Source organism: Podarcis cretensis (assembly GCF_951804945.1).
Source record: "Podarcis cretensis genome assembly, chromosome: 16".
Lineage (NCBI taxonomy): Eukaryota > Metazoa > Chordata > Lepidosauria > Squamata > Lacertidae > Podarcis > Podarcis cretensis.
Window position 1 is genome coordinate 12038786 of NC_137186.1, and position 21329 is coordinate 12060114.

General features: G+C 47.0%; 1 protein-coding gene across 2 annotated transcripts; it reads left to right on the forward strand.

Moving 5' to 3' along the window:
* Window positions 1-8001: 8001 nt before the first annotated feature.
* TOMM40L (translocase of outer mitochondrial membrane 40 like) lies at window positions 8002-21082 on the forward strand. Of its 2 annotated transcripts, none has more exons than XM_079958379.1 (9): window positions 8002-8744; window positions 10349-10413; window positions 11804-11896; window positions 12758-12859; window positions 14340-14445; window positions 17720-17842; window positions 18838-18914; window positions 19006-19108; window positions 20286-21082. In XM_079958379.1, the coding sequence occupies exons 1-9, from the start codon at window positions 8639-8641 to the stop codon at window positions 20423-20425; spliced, it is 915 nt and encodes a 304-aa protein (XP_079814505.1). In that variant the 5' UTR covers window positions 8002-8638; the 3' UTR covers window positions 20426-21082. The 2 variants fall into 2 exon arrangements, with proteins under 2 accessions (XP_079814505.1, XP_079814504.1); XM_079958378.1 differs by having other exon boundaries at window positions 8003-8744; window positions 10346-10413.
* Window positions 21083-21329: the final 247 nt, after the last annotated feature.

A 21329-nucleotide genomic window follows, 5' to 3' on the forward strand; every position in this document is an offset into this window, starting at 1 on the left:
CTTATATAGGGTATCAAAAGACCAGCCTGTTTCACCCGATCTCTTCTCCCTGTTGATTGGTGCTTGTGCCCCGTCCCGTCCCTCCTCCTCCCCTTCAACCTGCCACCACATCGACTGTCCCTCTTGGAAGTGCAATGTGCGATTTCTGCAACTGCTAACTAAGGCAATTCCCATGTCAACAGCTTCGGGGTCTAAGGGTTAAGTACACACAGAGGCCCACACTTACTTCAGTGATAACATTTAGTGTGGGCAAGGGAATCGTGGCCATATCAGAGTTAATGCAGAATGCAAGCCCTGCCTTGAGGCAAGCGCCCTCATATAAACCTTTGGTGCAGTCACATCTAGAGTAACGATTGCAGTTTTGGCTGCCTCCTTTTTCATGACATTGGCCTACCTTACAAGGACGTTGTGTAGGGATAGTAAGAACAGAGGAACAGCCCGGCTGCAGTGGATCACGCCAAAAGCTGAACGATTGGTATTCAGAAACGTTACTGTCTAATAGCCACAAACATCCATGATTTTTTCTAACCCCCTTGTACAGTCAGGGAATCACAAGAGTTTTAACTATGTGCTTCAATTTGTCTGTCCACTCCTTAATCTTCCAACTTTCAGCTCCATTGCATGATTCTGAGTTCTAGTACTACACAAGAAGGAGAAAAACTACCCAGGCCCATAGCTGTCAAGCGTCCCTTATTTGGCGGGACAGTCCCTTATCCCAGCGCCATGTCCCACTGCTGTCCCTTATTGGCTGCTGGCTGGGCTTTCTGCCTTTGGCTCGGAAGGGCTCAGAAGTTGAACATACCTGTGCCCGGAAAATCCCTTATTTTGGCTGCTGATCCCTTATTTTCGAGGCTGCTGGTCCCTTATTTTCAAATCTGTAAGTTGACAGCTATGCCCAGGCCACATCTGCACCAAACATTTAAAGGAGTATTCAAAGAGTATTTAAACAGTCACGTCTCCCCCCCCCCAAAGAATCCTGGGAACTGTAGATTGCAAAATACACAGAGAGTTATTAGCAGACAGTTCCCAGCATTCCTTGGTTGGGGGGGGGAGCCATGCTTGTTTAAAGTAATACAATACGGCTTTAAATGTAAAGTGCAGATGGAGCCTGGCCTCACTTTGATTCCCCCTCAATACAGGAATGTTATACATCTTTTCTAAGCTAAAAAACCCCCCCAAACCCAAATGTTGTCATCGTTCCTCACAGAGTGGCGGCTCCACCCCCCTGAACATTTTGGCTGTGCTTTTCTGAACCGTTTATAAAAACAACTGAGGTGGGGTGACCAAAATTGAACAAAGTGTTTTGTGTACATAGTAAGTTTGTCACATGACAGATAAAAATGATGCTTAACGACTTAAAAATAAATAAATGGTCCCGACAATAAAAAGAAACAAATTCTGCATCTTTCCCCTCAACTCCCCCCATTCATTTCCATGCCAGGAAAAGTTTTATCTTGCTGAATTTGCCAAGTGTGACTGCTGTTAAAGGCATGGGAGCTTTGCTGGGGGTGGGAAGGTGGCAACCCTAGCATCTCCTGCAGCCAAACTGGAGCAAGCTCTGCTAAACAATTCTTCATTTAAATCCTCTCATGTTAGAATCTTCCTCCTCAACTGATGAGGGGGGAAAGGGGCCTAGCCTGCTCTTGTGCATTTTAAAATAAAGTGGCTCTCCAGAAATCAACAGGGGGAAGTTTTGTGCCCTTTCACCTGCAAACATAATTGGTACATTCTGCACCAACATTTAAGGCACTATGATGCCACTTTTAACAGTCATGGCTTCCCCCCAAAAATCCTGGGATCTGTAGTTTGTGAAGGAGGCCACAAGTTGTGAGGAGACCCCTACTCCCCTCTCAAAGCTAGCTACCATTCCCAGAGTTCCCTGGGAACTGTTGCTGTGTAACAAACCTTCAGTTCCCATGATTCTTTGCAGGATGGCGTGACTGCTAAAGTGGCATAAGAATGTTATAAATGCATCCTGTGGATGTGACCATTGGCTGCCCACATTTGGAGACTGATATGAAGTAGGCAGCACACAAAACACTACCAAACCATTCTACGTTCTAAATCTTATATTAATAATCCAAAAACTGAGAGAACAAGGTACAAGATCTACTACAAAAGCCACAAACAGAAAACTCATTCAAATTGTGTCCAAAAGGGAGATTCCGTCTTTAAAGTTTCTTTATCCAGGCTCCTGTAGATTTCAGTCTACAACGAGAATTGGCAGCATAAAAGGTCTGGTCAGCTCACATGAGGCTGGCCAGGGTTTAATGGCTGGGAGGTGAAGGACAGAGTTTGGCTCTAATCTTATCGCTGGACATTAACCTCCAACATGTCAGGTTGACTAATAGGGGCACATGTGGAAGTAGACAAAGGGGGAAAAACAGTGTCAGCAGAAAAGGAAGCCGGGAGTCCAGGAAGTGTAAAGAGGTCCTTAAGAAACTCAGTAGACCTGGTCTGTGGGGGAAACCTGACAGGCAAACAACTCCTTCCCCATTAAAAAGGTAGACAACAACAACCGAAATCCAAATCTTTGGCGTCTTTCCCTTTGACCTCACATGGAATGTGCAACCGTAATTTTGCTTGAAGTTGCAAATAAAGGTTTTATGGAGGAATGGTTTAAGCCAGTGATTCTTAAGCCCCCGCCCCCCCTCTGGGCCACACTTTCAGAATAAGAATTAGCTTGTGCCACACTGAATTTTTTATTGGTAGCAAATACGTTGGGAAACAAAAAGAAACAGCAACTAGCAGTGCTTGATTTAGAATATACGGTAGAACACAAACTACCTTTATACAGTGGTACCTCGGGTTAAGTACTTAATTCATTCTAGAGGTCTGTTCTTAACCTGAAACTGTTCTTAACCTGAAGCACCACTTTAGCTAATGAGGCCTCCTGCTGCCGCCTCGCCGCCAGAGCACGATTTCTGTTCTCATCCTGAAGCAAAGTTCTTAACCCAAGGTACTATTTCTGGGTTAGCGGAGTCTGTAACCTGAAGCGTATGTAACCTGAAGTGTATGTAACCCAAGGTACCACTGTAATAGGATCGTGGGACAGCCAGAAAGTATGAAACAATGCAGCTACATAAGGATCACTCCCAAAATATAATTATAAACAAGCCTCTTACATGTGTACCTTAAGTATGTATACAAACTCAGTGAGAGGTGTGAGCTTGCAGTTTAACTTGATGCTCCTGCTCTCATTTTGAAAAGATATCTATCCATTTCCTGCAAATAAAAACAATTATTTTGGTACTATGCTATGTTGAAATGTTTTTTTGCTTGTCCTTGAACCTTCCCACCACCTCTCCTGCCACACCAGTGTGGAACACCAAACCCTTTGAGAACCACAGGTTTAAGTACCGTATTTTTTGCTCTATAAGACTCACTTTTTCCCTCCTAAAAAGTAAGGGGAAATGTGTGTGCGTCTTATGGAGTGAATGCAGGCTGCGCAGCTATCCCAGCAGCCAGAACAGCAAGAGGGATTGCTGCTTTCACTGCTCAGTGATCCCTCTTGCTGTTCTGACTTCTGAGATTCAGAATATTTTTTTTCTTGTTTTCTTCCTCCAAAAACTAGGTGCGTCTTGTGGTCTGGTGCGTCTTATAGAGCGAAAAATACAGTAATTTGCTGTTCGCAAAGCTGGCCTCCCTTAATTCCCCCTCATTCTTACAGTGTTTTCCTCCAACTACTGCTGCCCTAGACTTTTCTCCTCTTCAAGTCCAGAGATTTCCCTTTGCAATGGATGTGCCTTTGCCGTTCGGATTTTTCAGGATACAGGGAATCTCTGGGTTTTTGCAGGAGTGCTTCACAATCCACATTAGGTATGGACAGGCCCTAAGACTCAGGCAGGCTTGGGGAATAATACACGACTCTCAAACTGGCACAGCCTGTGTGCTTGCTTCTGTGCTCTTTCATCTTGGTCAGCTTGTGTACATTTGCAAAACAAGCAATTTTTCAAAAAAGACCATGCCCAAAGTTCCTCTTCTACCTGGGGGTGGGGGAGGGGAGCTGCCCACTTAAAAGAGTGAGCATTTGTGCTCAGAGCACATGAAGGCTGTAGCCCAATGGGCAGGCCATCTGCTTTGCGTGCAGAAGGTCCTGGTTTCCATCCTCCAGGTAAGGCTGGGATAAATCCCCTACTGGATAGATGCTGCCAGTAGACAAGACTGAGCTACACAAAGCAATGGTCTGACTCCAAAAAATACTGCTTCTTACATCCCAATGAGCTTGGCTATCTGTGTGTGAGAGAGAAGAAACAAACAAACAGGAGGCATCAGCGCATAACTATGAAAACTATTAAACACATCAGGATTTCAACTCTCCCTCCCTGCAGAAGGTCTCCTTCAGCACCTGATGATCAACAGCACCTTCCATCTCGAACTCTACGATCGACAGGTGAAGCCCCAAGTTAGTGGTTAAAAATCTCTATTTGGTTTTTTGTCGTCGAAATACACTGCAGACGTCTGATCTCCCTGGAGACCAAGAGATATGACGATAGACTGCTCTACCGCCTTTCTTTTAGCAAGTGTTTTGTGCCAGTGGGGAAGTGGTAATTCTGTATTGATTTGTTTTGGATGTTTTATGTGATGCCAATAAAGGTTTTATGATACGATATGACAGGGGAGGCCTTGCTGCCATCCGGGGCTGCCCAGTTGGCACTGTGACAGGGCCTTTTCAGTGATGGCTCCCCATTTGTGCAATGCCTTCCCTACTGAGGTGCGCCTGTCTCCATCACTATTAATTACCAGGAGGAATATGACAGCGTTCCTGTTAACCGAGGCTTTTGGTGGCTGAAGAATACTGTCCCTGGCGGAAGAATGTTTTTAATTGAGGAACCCGTTTGCATGATCCAAATATTCTTATTAGCATAAACAAGAGGGTAATGAACCTGAATCAAGTGGGTGGAGGGGAAGGAACGAGGGAGAAGAGGGGGGCGGGAACCCTTTTTGCTTCATCCCCAGCATCGAAAATTCTGGGAAATTGTCCATTACAAACCATTGGGTTGGCAGGCACCTGGGCTATTGTACATAAACTTGGTGGGCACATTCGGCCTGCTTCTTCCGTCACCGCTGCACATCATGTGCCCCTGTGTTTGAAGAGTCGCTGTGTGCTCTTCAGTCCAAAGGCTCAGTTAAGCAATCTTCACCCCTGCAGTATTTGACAAAAATAAAATAAATAGATCACCCTGATCCAAGCTGAAATAATTGGAAAGCATTTTTCTGAAAGCTCCAAGTAGCTCCAGGAAAAAAGTCTTATTTTATTTTGGAGGAAAACACAGAAAAACCTAATTTCCAAAAGAAAACCACATGGGTTAACAAATCCCAAGCACCACACAATATTAAACATCCTAATTCCATGCAGAATATTAACGTCAACGAAACAGAATCAGTCATCAAAAAACAGCCATCAAAAATAATGCACAGCTGAAGGTGGATCCCAGGAGGGGGGAAAAGGAATTAAAATAATAAAGGAGATGGAGCTACTCCCATAAGGAAAGGTTGATTTTTTTGGAACTTTTTAGTTTAGTGAAAAGGTGAGCAGGTGGTGGCATAGAATCACAGATCTGTAGTGTTGGAAGGGACCCCTGAGGGTCATCTAGTCCAACCCACTGCAATCCTTGAACCACCGACCTTCTGGTTAACAGCCAGGTGCACTGACCCCTTGTGCCACAAGATTGAAGTTTATAAAATTTATGCCTGGCATGGAGAAAGTGGATAGCAAAAAGCTTCACTCTCACTCTCACTCTCTCTCCTTACTAGAACTTGCGGATATCCAATGAAATTGAATGTTGAAAAATGCAGGGCAGAGTCACGCAGCACATAGTTAAACTATTGGAATTCGCTCCCAGGAGAGGCAGTGATGGGCACCAACCGAGAAGGTTTTAAAAGAAGATTGGGCTGCATGAATACTTGTAGCCAGAAGTTGGAAATGCGAAAGAAACACCAACAATAACAGATTGGCAAACACTCATGATAGAGTATTTCCAATTAGCAAAGCTGACCGGAAAAACCTGGGGAGCCTTAAATCAAAAAGTATACGGAGAATGGAAAATATTTAAGGAATATATAAGACTATATTGTAAAAATGATACCATCCTGGCAGAATTGAATGAAATTTGTGTACAACAAATAAATGGAATAAACAGCTTTAAGAAATTTTTTGGAAAAGATATAAAACAAACTGTGTGACAAAATCAAGACAATAGAAAAAGAATGATGATTGGAAGTTTTTCACAGAAAACTTTATTAGATAAGACATGTTGTGTAAATATGTGGTTCTTTTAATTGTCTTTTTTTGTCACTTTTAAACCTTTTTTTGACCTTTTTGAGGTGACAAATCATTTTTCTTTTCTTTGTGCTTAATTTTGTTATACTTACCTTTACTGTATGATTGTATTTTAAACTAATAAAGTTTTATATTTAAAAAGAAGAAGATTGGGCAAGATGATGCAGGCAGCTATTGATGGCTGCTAGCCTTGGTGGCTCTGGGGTCAGAAGGCAGAGGCTTCTGAATCCCAGGGAGAAGGCTCTTGTGCTCTGGTCCGGCTTGCAGGCTTCCCTTCAAGGCATCTGTTTGGCCACTGTAAGAATAGGATGCTGGACTAGATGGGCCATTGGCCTGATCCAGCAGGCTCTCCTTGTGTTCTAAGGAACCAGAACTTGGTTTCAAAATTCTGGTTCCTTTTTGACACAGCAGGGCACAAATGTTTCTTTGCCCTTGCACCCCAGAATAAATACTGGGTTACCTTGCAATCTGAATGTGGCCCTCAAAGCCTCTCTGTCTGCTTCTTATGACTTTATTTAAGCAACACCTCCTGGCCTCACCATCTCGCAGCTCCCTCACTAATTGCTTGTGATTGCCTGGAATGTATCTTTGGTGATATCACCACACTTAACATGGACACCACCTTGAGCTTCTTGGAAGAAAAAGGTGGTAGAATCATAGAATTGTAGTGTTGGAAGGGACCCCTCCTTAAGGGTCATTTAGTTCAACCCCCTGCAATGCAGGAATATAAGGTAAAGGTAAAGGGACCCCTGACCATTAGGTCCAGTCGTGGCCAACTCTGGGGTTGCGGCGCTCATCTCGCTTTATTGGCCGAGGGAGCCGGCGTACAGCTTCCGGGTCATGTGGCCAGCATGACTAAGCCGCTTCTGGTGAACCAGAGCAGCGTATGGAAACGCCATTTACCTTCCTGCCGGAGTGGTACCTATTTATCTACTTGCACTTTGACGTGCTTTCGAACTGCTAGGTTGGCAGGAGCAGGGACCAAGCAATGGGAGCTCACCCCGTTGCAGGGATTCGAACAGCCGACCTTCTGATTGGCAAGTCCTAGGCTCTGTGGTTTAACCCACAGAGCAACCCCTTAATGCAGGAATATAAATGTCAATAAATAAAATTACTAAGATTCGCCCCCGCCCCAACTTTTCTTTTTTAAAAGCATACAATACCAAATTAAAATCCACCAAAAGATTAAAAGGCACTTTTAACTAAAAGCGCTCATCCTGCAATCGCATAAAAAGGACACGTTGTCTCCCACTCAGCTAAAAGATGAACACCAATTAGGAGCAAAATCTCTGGGTAAACATTTACTTCGAAGGGAACCCGTTGCGCTTAGCGTGTGCAGAAGTTTGCAGCCCGATACAGAAGGGATCAGAAGGGATCCCAAGAAAGATTCCAAAGTAAGCATCGATTTTAGCCTTCCTCCCCAAGGAGCCCAGATGGAAGAACATCTGGAGAGCCACAGATGTCCCTGATTTAGCGGCTTGAAGCGAGAGCGGCGGTTTCGGAATGTTGAATGGAAGGAAGAAGGAGGCTGCAACATTTTCACCCAATCACAGAACAGTTCAGGGCGGGGGAGAAGAAAACAACAACATCGATTGCAACATTCCTATCCAATCACAGCCCTTGTTTGCTTCCTCTCTTCCCCGCGCGTGTGCTTGCGTGTTGCGTGCCCGTTTCAAACATGGCCGCTGAAAGCACATGCTAGGCTTCAACCGCTGAAATTCGCTTCCTGGAAGAGGGCGGGTGGGGTCAAGGGGGCCCCAAGATGGCTGCCCCCATCAAGATCACAGAGTGGGTTTCTTCCTAGAGTTTAGTTTCTGGCTGATGCCCCTTATTTCTCCACCACCACCACAAGCTTACCCCCGCTTTTTGCCAGGACGTTGCCTGCTGTTTTGTGTGCGTGTATGCGCCCAGTTATCCGAGCTTCTCCTCCTTCTTCTGTGCATGCTCCAGATCTTGCTTTAGAAGCCTCTCGTGAGCATCCAAAGCATGCACTGACAGGTTTCCCCCTGCTCAGAACCCTCATATCCTTTGTCTTCCTTTGCAAACTCCGCAAACCAGGTCCCGCTTTATGTCTCTGACCTGGCAAGCTTCTTGTGAAACTTCGTTAACTCGTTGGCAATAAATATCCGAAGAAGCGAGTTGTCCTGGGATGTTGGGAGTGGTTATCATGGCTGCGGCTGCTGGTGTTAAAGCGCTCCTCCGCTTAAAACCTGGCGTTACTGTAGTCTTTTCTTTAAACTGAGAGGCAGGAAGTGGGACGCAAGAGTTCTTATAAATAGATTTCTACCTTAAAAAGCAAACGAACGCCAAACCAATGGGCCGAAGCTAAGCTTCTTAGCCTGGTTCCAGAGGGCCATGGGGAACATGCTGTCCCCTCTGCCTGGGCTGCGCAGGGGGTCGCATCGGAAGGAGCCGCTTGCTAACCCGGGCAGCTTCGATGAGCTCCATCGGAAATGCAAAGGTAAGCGGTCGTTTGCTCTTCCTCCTCATCCCTCCTCAAAGCTCTCACCTTTCTCATGAAGCCTTTGGTGCAGGCAGCCCCCTAGTCCTCATGACGGTCTATTGCTGGGGTGGGGAACCTCGGAGCTGGGGCTGGGGGCAAGTGCTGCTCTCCAGGCTGCTCTGTTTGGCCCTCGGACTTCTCTGCTGGCCCTCACCCTGCTCTACACCCTCCCTGAGTAGTTTTGTGTGGCTGCGGAAGGGCCATAGCTCTGTAGGTGGAGCATCTGCTTCGAATGAAGGAGACTCCTGGTTCAGTCCCTGGCATCTCCAGTTAAAAAGGACCAGTAGGGGAGAGGAAAGGAAAGACCCATCCTGAGACCCCGGAGAGCTGTTGCCAGTCAGAGCAGGAGTTGCTGCACACTACCAGACCCCAAGAAGCTTCCCCTATTGCCTGCATGATTTCCCTCTTCATTCCTTCCCCGCGGCTGAAATTCATGAGAAATTCATTCATACCGAACCACAAGGATCACAATGACTACTTATAAGGAAGATTCCTATGTTCCATGTGGAAGGTCCCCAGATTCAGCCCCCCCAGCACTTCCGCATAGAGCCGGGAGATGTTAATCTGCACAGAATGCTGACTCTACACAAGGCAGCTTCCTACCTTTGAAGTTGACTCGGAAACTACAACTAATCCAGAATGCTGCAGCTAGACTGGTGACTGGGAGCAGCCGCTGGGACCATATAACACTGGTCCTGAAAGAACTACAATGGCTCCCAGTATGTTTCCAAGCACAATTCAAAGTGTTGGTACAGAACTTTAAAGACCGAAATAGCCTCAGCCCGGTATACCTGAAGGAGCGCCTCCATTGTTCAGCCTGGACACTGAGGTCCAGCTCCGAGGAGCTTCTGGTGGTTCCCTCACTGTGAGAAGTGAGGTTACAGGGAACCAGGCAGAGGGCCTTCTTGGTAGTGGCGCCTGCCCTGTGGAATGCCCTCCCATCAGATGTCAAGGAAATAAACACTATCTGACTTTTAAAAGACATCTAAAGGCAGCCCTTTATAGGGAAGGTCCCCCCCCCCTTATAATGTTTTGTATATATGCTGGAAGACACCCAGAGTGGCTGGTGCACCCCAGTCAGATGGGCAGGGTACTACTACTACTACTAGTAGTAGTAATAATCCTCTAGAAATGTGTCCTTGAGCTATGATCATTCCTCTTGCTTGCTGGGTGGAGGTTGGAGAGAGATGTGCATGCAGAAACCTCTCACTTTATGTGGCTGCAAAACAATTTTGCCTTTGGACAATTGACTAGCTTCTCCATGTTCTCACACACACTTCTATCGCCCATCCAGGCATGTAGGAGCCATAAAGTGAGTTCAAGGATGCATTCCAGTCAGGCAAAAACGCTCAAGGAGGGGGGTGAAGCAGGACTCAAGAGGGGTGTGGCCTGGGAAGAGGGCCCAAGGGCCAGGTAGAGAGGATTGGGGGGCCGCATCTGGCCCTTGGGGCTGAAGTTCTCCATCTCTGGTCTAGGAATTCCTGGATTATTCATATTCTTCATTTTGTAAGCTTAAATACTGCTTCTGTCTCTCTTCTCCCTCCCTACTTCTGTTCCAGAAGTCTTCCCCCAGCAGACAGAAGGAGTCAAGCTTATCATTAATAAATCCCTCACCAGCCATTTTCAGGTGCGTACCCTTGCCGCTATTAATCATGCTGGCTATTTTTAGTCATATAAAGTGGAGAAATGGGTCCAGCTCCCAAGGGAAGCGCTGTGGCGCAGTGGAACAGTGTCTGGTTTGCAGGCAAAAGGGGGAAGTGGGAAATACTGTTCAATATTTACCATATTGCTCCCTGTAAGGTGTAAGGGGAGGGGTAGTGCCTCTGGTGGGGGAGGAGACACGTCATGCTCTTTCTGGAGCAGTTTTTGTCCACCTTTGGTCCCCAGCCTGCACTCAAATCTTACCTGTGGCTCCCAGAAGCTGTCAGCATGCGACAGCGGCCACACCCTGGCAACTAAAGCAAGTGAGGGGAGCCGATGGGTTTCAAACCCTCAGTGAGTTAGGGGTTTCCCCTGCATGCGAAGACAGGCTCTGAAGGATTGAGTGGACCGGACAAAAAGTGGGTCCAATGGGAGAAGGAAACCTCTGATCCTAAACCTCCACTATCTTTGGGAGAAAAAAAGCGATGGGGCAAACCCTACGGAAATCCGGAATAGCATCCCTAAGACGGTTGGATAGCGCCTTTTACGCCTCCCTCCAGCAACTCCTGCAGCCAAGCTGGTGCCAGACGTCTCGTTCTGCTTTCCTTTGGACCACATCAGCAAGGCCGAGAGGAGGGTCTACCTGACATTCAGAAGACATCTTAAGGCAGCCCTGTTCAGGGAAGTTTTTAATGTGTGATATTTTAGTGTATTTTTGGTTTCTATGGAAGCCTCCCAGAGTGGCTGGGGAAACCCAGCCAGATGGGCGGGGTACAAATAATAAATTATTATTATTATTATTATTATTATTATTATTATTATTATTATTATCTGGGCAGCCCAGGACCCCCATACACACTGCAGAGACTTACACCCTGGGAGACCACTTCAGTGCTGCTAACGCAGTGCTTAGATTTCACCCCTGGAGGTCTACTCCATTGTCTCTTGAGACAGATGGATGCCAACAAAAAATAATTCGCCTAGGGATGGATTCCTCAAAGGAATTCTCCACAGAGTTTCTTTTTGGAATAATAGGAAGGGGGGGATCTGTTTTTTGCTGATGGACGGGGATCTATACACTCCATATAAGGTTTCTATGTTTTCCATTGCAACCCAGCGAATCAGATAAAACTTTACTGTACAATAGGTTCTGTGTGATGGGACCACCTATGCTAAAACATACTTCTGTGCTACCTGTATTTTTGTGCTGACCAGCAGTTATCTTGGTATCTGCAAACACCCTGGCACCCAGCCTTACAGATCCCAGAACTCCCCAAACCTGGAGTATGAGCTGTCTGCTGGATCATGGTGTTCATTTCTCAAAGACAATAAGACTCTCTTCCATCAACGGAGTGCATCTTTTTTCCTTCTTCCAGGTGACCCATACTATTCACATGAGCACAATTGGACAATCAAGTTATCATCTCAATACAACATATGTGGGAGACCAGCAGTTGAGCCCCACGGAAGTGAGCAAAGCATTAATTTTTTTCCTGGGGGGTGGGGTTGTGACAAGTGGGGAAAGAACTGAAAACAGCAACATGGTTCTAGATATGTGGTCTTAGGGGGCTTGTGAAAAGTGTTAATAAAAGTTTATTTTTAAAAACGATCTAGGAGTTGGAGCAACTCCCCCGTGAGGAAAGATGACAAAATTTGGGCCTTTTTCCTGATTTAGAGGAATCTTTTGCCCAAGGTGGAACTTGAACTCAGGGTCATTCCTTGAAGCCACAGGTTGCCCAGTCCCCCAATTTTATATTTAATTATTATTTGCTGGTGTTTTGAGAATTAATTTTATTGTGTGCTATTATATTCTAATCGATTATTGAATATTACTTTTGAAGTTATGTTTCATTATGACTTTCTGTATTGGATAAGATTACTATAAGGTATGTACATTTTGTTGCTGTAAGCCTCCTTGTGTATAGAAAGGCAATATACAAGTTAAAAGTGAAATAAATATGTTCTACCCAAAATTCCCACTCCCCCAAAGAAAAAGCTGCATCTCTTTCCTTCCTTCCATCCTGCTGCTTAGTCACAACCTCTGCAGAGGCAGAGATGCTTCCAGAATGATACCTTTGCTCACCCTGATGCCATCTTGAATAAGGTGGAAGGGGGGGGAAATGGCAGCATCTATGCACCATCTTCTCTCTTGAGCATGGGTTTCTAATCCATTCAGTCTTCCTTCCTTTGAATGCCAGTTGCTGGAGCACACAGGTGGGGAGACTGTTCTCTGGCTCAGGTGCTGCTTTGGTGCTAAATTTCAGTGCTTGGCCACGGCGAGACGAGATGGGCCATTGGGTCTCCTTACCTTCTCCCTGCTTCCATCATAGGCCTTCCCAACGCTCATTGGAGACATTAATAATGCTGGGAGCCTCAACGCTCAGGTGCTCCACCTACTGGCTGAGCGGATACGGACAAAAGCTGTATTCCAGGTAAAAACTACACAGGGAGTGTTTGGGTCTGAGGCCAATGGGCTTGAAGGCAGGATCTTAATGCTTTTGGTATTGCCAGGCTGAAAACTCGTCAGCGTATATTTTTTTGAGTGTTCGATGGCAAGCAACAGGCCTATGCAACGGTTAATTTTTTAAAAAACCATCCTATCTCCCCCCCCCCCCCAGGGACGCGGGTGGCGCTGTGGGTTAAACCACAGAGCCTAGGACTTGCTGATCGGAAGGTCGGTGGTTTGAATCCCCGTGACGGGGTGAGCTCCCGTTGCTTGGTCCCAGCTCCTGCCAACCTAGCAGTTCAAAAGCACGTCAAAGTGCAAGTAGATAAATAGGTACCACTCCGGCAGGAAGGTAAACGACGTTTCAGTGCGCTGCTCTGGTTCGCCAGAAGCGGCTTAGTCATGCTGGCCACATGACCCGGAAGCTGTACGCCAGCTCCAGTGGCCAATAAAGCGAGATGAGCGCCGCAACCCCAGAGTCGGCCACGACTGGACCCAATGGTCAGGGGTCCCTTTACCTTTTTATCTCCCCCCACCCCATTTTTAATGGTGTTTTACACTATGGATATTGTTTATGAATTGGTAGTACGCAAATATTTTTCTAAATAAAAATGAATCCTAAATAAAGAAAGAAAGAGGTAGCATCTCACACACCTGTGAGGCTTTGTCACGTTAACAACGGCATCCTGTCTGAGAGGTGGAAGAGGCTGTAAATCAGGGGACTGCGAACCTGGGGCCCTCCAGATATTGTGGATTGGGATTGATGGGAATCTGAGTGCAGCAGCATTTGGCTGGTACCTGTTGGGGCTGGTAGGGCGGAAGCCATGGAGCCCAACAGTGGGTGGCGCCAGAGCTAAAGACAGGCAGAGCCAAATAATTCTAGTTTTGCCACCACCCTCCTCCTTGCTGTTGAGTTCTGTAAGTGGCAACACTGAGACTAAGGAGAGGGGAAGCTGGCAGGCCATACAGTGGTACCTCGGCTTACAGACGCTTCAGGTTACAGACACTTCAGGTTACAGACTCTGCTAACCCAGAAATAGTACCTCAGGTTAAGAACTTTGCTTCAGGATGAGAACAGAAATCGTGCTCCGGCGGTGCAGCGGCAGCAGGAGGCCCCATTAGCTAAAGTGGTGCTTCAGGTTAAGAACAGTTTCAGGTTAAGAACAGACCTCGGGAACGAATTAAGTACTTAACCCGAGGTACCACTGTACTGTCACCTCCTGGACTGGTGGTTGGTAAGGCAGGCAGGTGAGAGCTGGGGGGACAGACGAGATGGGTGGGGCAGTGCCCCATTTGCCCTAATGGATCAGCCTCCGCTAACATGTGCCCTCCACCCCTGCAGCCCTGACCTACAGCCCCTTGGGAGCTTTTGCATCTCTGAGAACTAGGCTGTAAACTCGTTTTGAGAAATAGTCCATGCCCAACCCTGTTCCCGTCCCCCGTCCCCCAACTTTTTTGTGTTCCAGACTCAGCAGTCCAAATTTGTGACTTGGCAGTTTGATACCGAGTACCGGGGTGATGACTACACTGCCACCCTGACGCTGGGCAACCCTGACTTGATCAGCGAGTCAAGTGAGTGAGTGCTTGTCTGCCATCTTGGCAACCTTTTGCAATTGCCGCAGGCTTGTTTGCATCCTGCCTGCCCCTCTCTGGGGAAAAAAATATCTTAGTTCTTTGGTTGGCAGCTTGTCCAGGAAAATATACAAATGTGTGTGTGTGTGTGTGCGCGCACATGTGCATAGATAGATACAGGCAACTCTCCGTTTACGCAGTGGTTACGTTTTGAAGCACCACACATTTAAGTGAAATCACATAGACTGGGAACACAATTGGGAAAAGCCTGCAAGCGCCGCAGTTGCTATCTCCCAGCCTCCTTCCTCAGACTCCCAACTCTCCATGGGCCTCAACGGTCAGTGCAAAGGCTCATGGGATTGCACTTGCAAAGGCTTGTGGGATTGCTAGGCGCTGTTTTTGAGCCACTTTGGGGCTCTTTTGGGGGCCGTTTTTGCCCCTTCCGGGTTCACACGATGCACATGTTTGTGGTGACGTGTGCCTTGAATGTGCACAAATGGAGAGTTGCCTGTACAAATGTAGAGAAGCAGACAGAGAGAGAGGCCGACATGATGGGGAGTGAGGCAGGCAGGCAGTGAGAGGGAGCCAGACTCTGGATGAATGCAGAATAAATAGGACACCATGCAGGGTTTCCCAAATGTGCATCTCCAGCTGTTTTTGGACTACAATTCCTATCATCCCTAGCTTGCACGGCCACTGGTCAGGGATGATGGGAACTGTAGTCCAAAGACAGCTGGAGACCCTAGTTTGGGAAACCCTGGTATGGTGGTTAAGAGTGTTGGACTAAGACTTGGGAGGTCAGGGTTTGAATCCCCACTGGGCACGAAGCTCACTTATGATACAATAATCTTTATTGTCATTGTCCCATACATAACAACGAAATTGAAAAAAATTTACACCAGACATTCAAAAACCAACAAACCTGCTATCCCAACTATCCCAGCCTGGTTAGCCCCTAAAAATTCTGATACCCCATAATTGAATACAGTATGCTCACATAGAGACTACCATACACTGTGTTTAAAATCAAAATTGCATTTGGATAGAAACTGTTTCTCAGGTGGCTAGCCCTAGTCTTGTAGGTCACCTTGGACCAGTCAGTGTCTTTCAGCCTAACTTACCTCACAGGGGTTGTTGTGAGGTTACGATGGGAAAAAGAGAACCATGTAAACCATCTTGGAGGAAAAGGTGGTAAATAAATGTAGTTAAAAAAAAGAAAGAAAAGACATTTGGAGGCCTAGAATGGGAGGGAGCCCCCAAGACCAATGTTTCCCTCGAATGACCACTAGAGGGGGCGACTCTCCCACAGCTGCTGTGTTGCTTAGCAACCAACCCTAGAGAAGGATGGAGTTTCTACCATGTAATGTAGGGCCTGCTAGACAGTGAGAGGCCCTATGTCTCCTGGTGGCAGCTTCTAACATGGGGCAAGAACATCATGGCTTCTTTGTGGCCCACAGCGATGCCTGGAGAGGGGTAGAGTAGCAGTCTAGCAGTTGCCCCCCTGGATGGGACAAATTTGCTTCCGTCCTCAACTCCTGACTAGTGTGTTATTTTATTTCTTTATTGAATTCCTGTCCCACTCTTCCTCTCCCAAGGAGCCGAGGCAAATGGATTTGCACAATTTAAAAATGGATTAATATTCTACAGCCTTTTGAATCCGTCTGTGGGAAAGGGGGAGGTTATTGTTTCGCTGTTTCGTTTTACTTATTTTTCATGTTTTTATCCTGTATTTTTACTCTGTGAACCGCCCTGAAGATCTTAATGAGGGTATAGAACTAATAAATAAATCTAATAAACAAATAAAAACAAAAATCAATCAAAAACATTCTGGAAGAAAGTAAAACGTTCTTAAAAACAGCAACAGTTGAAAACCTCTCAAAGCAGTTCTAGGTAAAAGCATTGTAAAAGCAGCCACAATTAAAAACACCTTAAGTTTCCATTAAATTTCAGCATGGCTGCTTGTAGCATTTTGAATGCTGGGTGTGGGAACAGGGAAATTGCCCTTGATCACTTGGTTAAACTACTGAATGTTGTTGAAGGTTGCTTCATTAAGGGACAGACATAAACTGGAATTAGGTTCCTTTTCAGACATTTTGAACTTGAACTAGTTCCTTTTTAAAACGAACTTCCCAGGCTCTGATCAAAACTCTGCCCAGACCACAGCCCTCTCTGGCCCTGCTGTCCCCCCCACCCAGGTGTTTTTGCCTAGCTAGATCATGCCCTTGAACTCAGATAATGCCTCGTGGCTTGCCTGGGTGGAGGAGGTAGAGAGGTGTTTGTGTGTTTAGAAGGTTGCCTCCTGTGCAAAGTACAAATTTGCATGCATTGCTTTGTCTACTTTGGCCTCTGGCCTGCCTGTCATTGGCATGTGACAGCTCGCGGGAGGTTGCCTTCGGACTAGAAGAAGTTCCCTCTGTCCATGCTGATGGACCAAAGTTGGTGTGACCTACAGAGCAGGCATGTGGAACCTTTGGTGCTGGACTACAACTCCCATCAGCCCCAGCTTCTTTTCCAACCCTTCTTTGCTGCTCACTGTAAAATACGTTTTTCTTGATTTATAATACTTGCCCATCCATTGCTATTTCCATTGACTCTGCATGTTCAATTCCTGCTTAGACTTTTTTCTATTTTCCCACTTAAGCAAGTAGAGCTAATCTGTCCATATAAATCATTAAACATAATTTTAAATCATATTTCCTCAATAATATGTTCTCATTCTTAATATCCGAGTTTTACAAACCTCGCAAGCATCCAGAAAAAAATCTCCTAGTCTCCCTTGTTTTCAGTTCCCTTTTCACAAAACAGACCGGTCACTATCTACTTCCCCAGGTTTAATACACTTCCCTCCCATTATTCACAGATTTTATTTGTTTCTACTTCCATCGGCCCTGGCCAGCATGGCTAGCGATAAGGGGGAAATTGGAAGCTCAGCAAGATCTGGAGGCCAAGAGGTTGCCCATCTCTGCTGTAGCTGCCCCAACACTTGGTTAGCTCAGTCTGGAAGGGGACACAGGAAGCTGGCTGATACTGAGTCAGGCCACAGGTCCATCTAGCTCCATACTGCCTGCACTGACTGGCAGTGGCTCTCCAGGGTTCCAGGCAGTGATTTCTCCCAGTCCTGCTCTGCCTGGAGATCCTGGGGGTTGGATCTGTATGCAAAGCAGATGTGCTACCACTAAGCCACATCTCTTCTCCAAAGGGTGTTGGTCATTTTGCAGCTGCATGCAAGTCTTTTTTGGGGAGGGGGCACTGACTTGCTCTTCCTTCGTTGCAGTCATTGTCGTGGCACACTTCCTGCAGAGCATCACTTCGCGGTTAGTCCTTGGCGGGGAAATGGTGTACCACCGGCGGCCGGGGGAAGAGGGGGCCATTGTCACGCTTGCTGGGAAGTACACAGGTTGGTTTCCTTTTGCTGAAGGTTTGGGGTGTGACTTGAGGAGCAGGCACTGTCCCCCACATACTTGGCCTCTATTTTCCATCATGATTCTTCAAAAAGCAACTTCTTGATATTGCCCGATTCGGCATCAGATGTGATCGGCATGAAAAACCTTCAGCCCTCCAGGTGTTGCTGAACTACAGCGCCCATCATCCCTGGTCCTTGGCCATGCTGACTGGGGCTGATGGGAGTTGTAGTCCAGCCAACATCGGGATGGCTAAAGGTTCCCCTCACCAGAGCTGATTGAAACACTTGCAGAAAGGCTTATTTCTCAGTTGCCCTCAGACTTTCCTGTTTCAGGATGTGGCAGGAGGAAGCCTGCATGTCCAAATGCTTTTCTGTGTCCGAGTCACTTTTGTACCTCTTCCAAACAGTCATGTTTAATTACTGGCACCCAAGGAATCTTGGGAACTGTAGTTCGCTAAGGGAGCTGAGAGTTATTCCCCTCACAGAGCCATAAATCCCAGGATGGCTTAATAATCAATTCCTCTTCCCAGGGAATTCTGGGATGTAGCTCTGTGAGGGGAACACCGGGGGGATGGCATCTCCTAACAATTCTCAACACCCTTAGTGAAATAAATGTGTTTTACTTTCTGAAGGAAGGTGGAAGGAGAAGCAAGGAAAAGGATTTACCCTCCCTCCTTTTTTTCTAAGGATTCTACTCTCCCTTCCTCAAAATAGCAGCCCAGTCTGACAGCAGATATTTTGATTTCCCTGGAAAACTGTATAACGGTTCAAGTGGAATCTTGTAGCCAGGAAAACTGTGTTAAGAAGTGTCTGTGTAGTCTTAACACTCCCTAATCTGGCACACTCTAGAATAGAGACAGGATAGAGGTGTTGTTACAAAGATGTCATTAAGCCACACAAATCTGCTCCCCCCAAAAAACCCTCATTGGGGTCCATGAATTTCAATGTGTTCCTTTGTGCTGTGTGTATTCCCCCCCTCTTTTCTGTAGCCCTCAAATGGATAGCCACCCTGAACCTTGGCTATGGCGGGGCTCACGCCAGCTATTATCACCGTGCCAATGACCAGGTGAGTCAAAAAGGGGTTTCTTCGGTGCCCCCACCCATTGCCCACTTTTTCTTTGGCCAAGTTTGACCTCTTGATTTCTCCCCCTCAACAGATCCAGGTCGGGGTAGAATTTGAGGCCAACACTCGGCTGCAAGACACGAGCTTTGCCTTTGGATATCAGCTCACGCTGCCACAGGCCAACATGGTTTTCAGAGGTGAGTGAGGGGCTGGGACCCCCTCCCTGTGCGAGGCCAGAGTGTGATCAAATGCCTGAACCTTCCTGCCACAGGCCCTGCTTCCCATAAGCCCTTCCTTCATCCGCCATTGCCTGTCTTTCTGTGGCAGGAAATGAGTTTGGCAGGGATAGGGAACCTGAGTTCCCGCCTGTCGTGAGCCCTGTGGAGGTGTCATGGGGGGGTACGGGAACGGGACAGGAACATCCTGAGGAGGTGAGGGGAAAAGAGATTAGGAGGTTGCAGCTAGATGACTCCAAGCAACATGAAGAGGGCAAAATCGCCCCTCAAGAAATGTCTGAGCTGGAGGAGAAGGGCTGGTGATTGAGGAAGCCAGGAGCTGAATCCCGGGAAAGGTTTAAGCGGATTTTCAGAGAGATGCCTCATCTTGGACGTCTTCCCTGAGTGTGAGGCTCTCCTGAAACCAAGCTTGGGGGCTCTCAAGGCCATCCAGCGGAGTCTGAGAAAAACTGACCAGACTTTTAAGAGCGGAGATAGACTGCATCTCAGCAGCTTGCTTGAGAAGTTCCGGCAGTGGGGAATTGTAAACTGGGTGGCTGCTATTGGCATCTTAACTTGGGGGTCCCCCACTCCCCTGAGGTTCAGGTGGCCTTTACCAGGAGCTGAGTCCCTAGTGTGACAGGACCTCCCCTGTGAAGGCCGGCAGAAGTCCACCCTGCTTTCTTTGAGGCACCTTTTAAAAACCATACAGTTGAGACATTGTTTTCTTTCTTTCTCTCTCTCTCTCTCTCTCTCTCTCTCTCTCTCTCTCTGTGTGTGTGTGTGTGTGTGTGTTTTACCGCCCAATCTTTATTGATGTTATAGTTAATAGGGTTGCCATATTTCCAAAATCTCACCAACAACAAAATGAAGTTTCTGAGCTATTTTTAAGGAAATTCGCCAAATTTGACACTTCCAACACGGGTTGCCTAAGTCCGGATTTCTCCAGACATTGCAGTGATTTCCACCCAGACACTGTTTCCGAGTACCATACTATGTCTGGGAAATTCCATACGTATGGCAACCCTATTGTAGTAATACTATATTTCCCCATAGGGCCCTGCTGCCTTATTATCCTTTTTAAAAAAATATATATATCAAATTACAGTTTGTAAATATTTAAACCTACACAAAATGTGCCCCCTCTTTCCCTTTCTAGGCTTCCTGGACAGTAGCTGGTGTGTGGGGGCTGTCCTGGAGAAGAAGCTCCCCCCTCTGCCAGTCACCCTGGCCTTGGGCGCCTTCCTCAACCACTGGAAGAACCGGTTCCATTGCGGCTTCAGCATCATCGTGGGCTGAGCGCCCTGAAGATCCATCTCTCTCGACTGCGCCAGGCAGTAGGACTTGATTTTGCGAAGCTGCTTGGTCAGAGGGGACCCCCATTCTGTCCGTGTGTCTGTGTGTTTTGTGTGGGGGCAGAGCGGGGCACTTCACCACAGACTTCTGCAGTGGGGCAGCGATGATTTGGGGGGGGGCCCAGCATCCTCTCAGCATGCCTGCATCACAGCCTTGCCTTGAGGAGGTCCACGGATTTTTATTTAATTTTTTTTTGTCTCCAGAAGGACATTTAATGTTATTGGTGTGGCAGGGAGGGAGATGTGCTCTCCTCTGAAAACATGACCATGTATTGTTTTCTTCCAGATCGTGCAAGGCATAAACTCCGTGGCAGGTGTTATGGTGTGGGTGATGGGGCAGGGGGCTCGTGGAAGGACGGATGCCTTCATTTGCTGGGGCTTGGAGGATCATGGTGTTCCCTTGAGGAACTGGGAATCAATGCCATCACTACGTCAGTTCTGGCCCCAAACTCTGAATTTTGAAGAGGGTGGCATGCATGTGGGCATCGTGCCACTCCCCTTGCCTGGGACTGTGACGAGGGCAAGGGCTGTGGCTTCTGTGTAGTGATGGCTTGGAATATAATTAAAATCATGCTGGGGACACCCCACCCCACCTCAAAAATGTTTCTTGTTGGTGCTTATTTGGGGGACCTGCAGGAAGGTTTGCCTGTGATGTACAGTGGTACCTCGGGTAAAGAACTTAATTAGTTCTGGAGGTCCGTTCTTAACCTGAAACTGTTCTTAACCTAAAGCACCACTTTAGCTAATGGGGCCTCCTGCTGCCACTGCACGATTTCTGTTCTCATCCTGAAGCAGCGTTCTTAACCTGAGGTAATATTTCTGGGTTAGCAGAGTCTGTAACCCGAAGT

Bases quoted from the DNA above. Each gene is read 5' to 3' on its own strand.
- TOMM40L (XM_079958378.1), top strand. From the start codon at position 8,639: ATGGGGAACATGCTGTCCCCTCTGCCTGGGCTGCGCAGGGGGTCGCAT. The intron at 11,897-12,757 runs GTGAGCAAAGCA...CTTCCATCATAG, and splicing joins AGCAGTTGAGCCCCACGGAA to GCCTTCCCAACGCTCATTGG. The intron at 18,915-19,005 runs GTGAGTCAAAAA...CCCCCTCAACAG, and splicing joins ATCACCGTGCCAATGACCAG to ATCCAGGTCGGGGTAGAATT.